Source organism: Trachemys scripta, chromosome 12 (genome assembly GCF_013100865.1).
Source record: "Trachemys scripta elegans isolate TJP31775 chromosome 12, CAS_Tse_1.0, whole genome shotgun sequence".
Classification (NCBI taxonomy): domain Eukaryota; kingdom Metazoa; phylum Chordata; order Testudines; family Emydidae; genus Trachemys; species Trachemys scripta.
Genome location: NC_048309.1, coordinates 44,993,120 through 44,994,524, shown reverse-complemented (window position 1 = coordinate 44,994,524; position 1,405 = coordinate 44,993,120). Strand labels below are relative to the sequence as shown.

Sequence of the window (1,405 nt, the reverse complement as noted above, 5' to 3'; positions counted from 1 at the left end):
CAGTATTCAAAGATCAGGATTATAGCAGTGATTAAATAATTTATTAGATTGCAAATGTCTCTCTGGAATCACCAAAACATATTAGAGGGTCATCAGTCCTTGTTCCAAGCTTGCTTGGTAAAAATCCGGTGCATAGAAATGAAGCAGAAAATGAAGACAAAATTAAGATGCATCAGGGGTCTTTTATATCTTCTGTCATATGCAAGAAATTTTATTATCTCAAAGAAAGTTCACAGCCTCTCTTTGTAGAAAGTTACTGTTTCAACATGGAGTCCAGGGTCACATGAGCATATCACATGTCCTTACGTTTTAATGACTCACAGATGCATCCATTGCCCATATTCTTGCTGAGGTGTCATCAACAGAATAATATCACAGTCAAGGGAGAACTATGGACTTTATATTCATAGTGAATAATCTCCCTGCTATCAGTCTCCTCAGGGCAGCTTGGATCTCCTTGTTCCTCATGCTGTAGATGATGGGATTCATCATTGGAGGCACCACGGAATAGAGAACACCCACCACGAGATCCCACCCTGATGTTGAGCTAGAAGTGGGCTTCAGATAGGCAACAGTAAGAGTCCAGAGGAACAAGGAAACCACGAAGAGGTGAGGAAGGCAGGTAGAAAAGGCTTTACGCCGGCCCTGCTCAGAGGGGATTCTCAGCACTGTGGTGAAGATCTGAACATACGACACAATTATAAAAGCAAAGCAGCTTAAAGATAAACAAGCACTAAATACAATTGCCCCAGATTCTCTGCGGTATGTGTCAGAGCAGGTGAGCTTGAGTAGCTGGGGGATTTCACAGAAGAACTGATCCACCATGTTCCCTCCACAGAAGGTTAATGCAAATGTGGTCCCAGTGTGTAGTGCAGAGCTGAGAATACTACTGAACCATGCACTGGCTGCTATTCGGACACAAGCTCTTCTGTTCATTATAGTCACATAATGAAGAGGTTGGCAGATGGCGACATATCGATCGTATGCCATGACAGTGAGGAAGCTGAGCTCAGCTACAGCGAACAAGGGAAAGAGAAAGACTTGGGTGAGGCACCCAGAATAAGAAATTGACCTGGAGTTGGTTAGTGAATTGACCATGGATTTAGGAATGGGGACAGAGATGTAGCAGAGGTCTATGAAGGATAAGTTGAGCAGGAAGAAGTACATGGGGGTGTGAAGATGATGGTCAAGGGCTATGACTGTGATGATGAGAAGATTCCCCATCAAGGCTGCCAGATAAAGAACTAGAAACACAAGAAAGTGTAACAACTGCAGCTCCCGAACACCAGAGAATCTCAAGAGAAGAAACTCGGTCATTGAAGTTTGGTTGCTCATTTTTCTTCTCAGTACACTGTGTCCTGCTGTAGAGGGAAGAGCAAGGACAATGGTCAGAATTAGAGTAACA

General features: G+C 43.5%; 1 protein-coding gene across 1 annotated transcript; it reads right to left on the bottom strand.

The window, feature by feature from the left end:
• On the bottom strand, nucleotides 1-1,405 carry LOC117885967 (olfactory receptor 14A16-like). The gene has a single exon (XM_034787568.1). It carries the CDS (start codon nucleotides 1,333-1,335, stop codon nucleotides 379-381), a length of 957 nt encoding a protein of 318 aa, XP_034643459.1. The 5' UTR covers nucleotides 1,336-1,405; the 3' UTR covers nucleotides 1-378.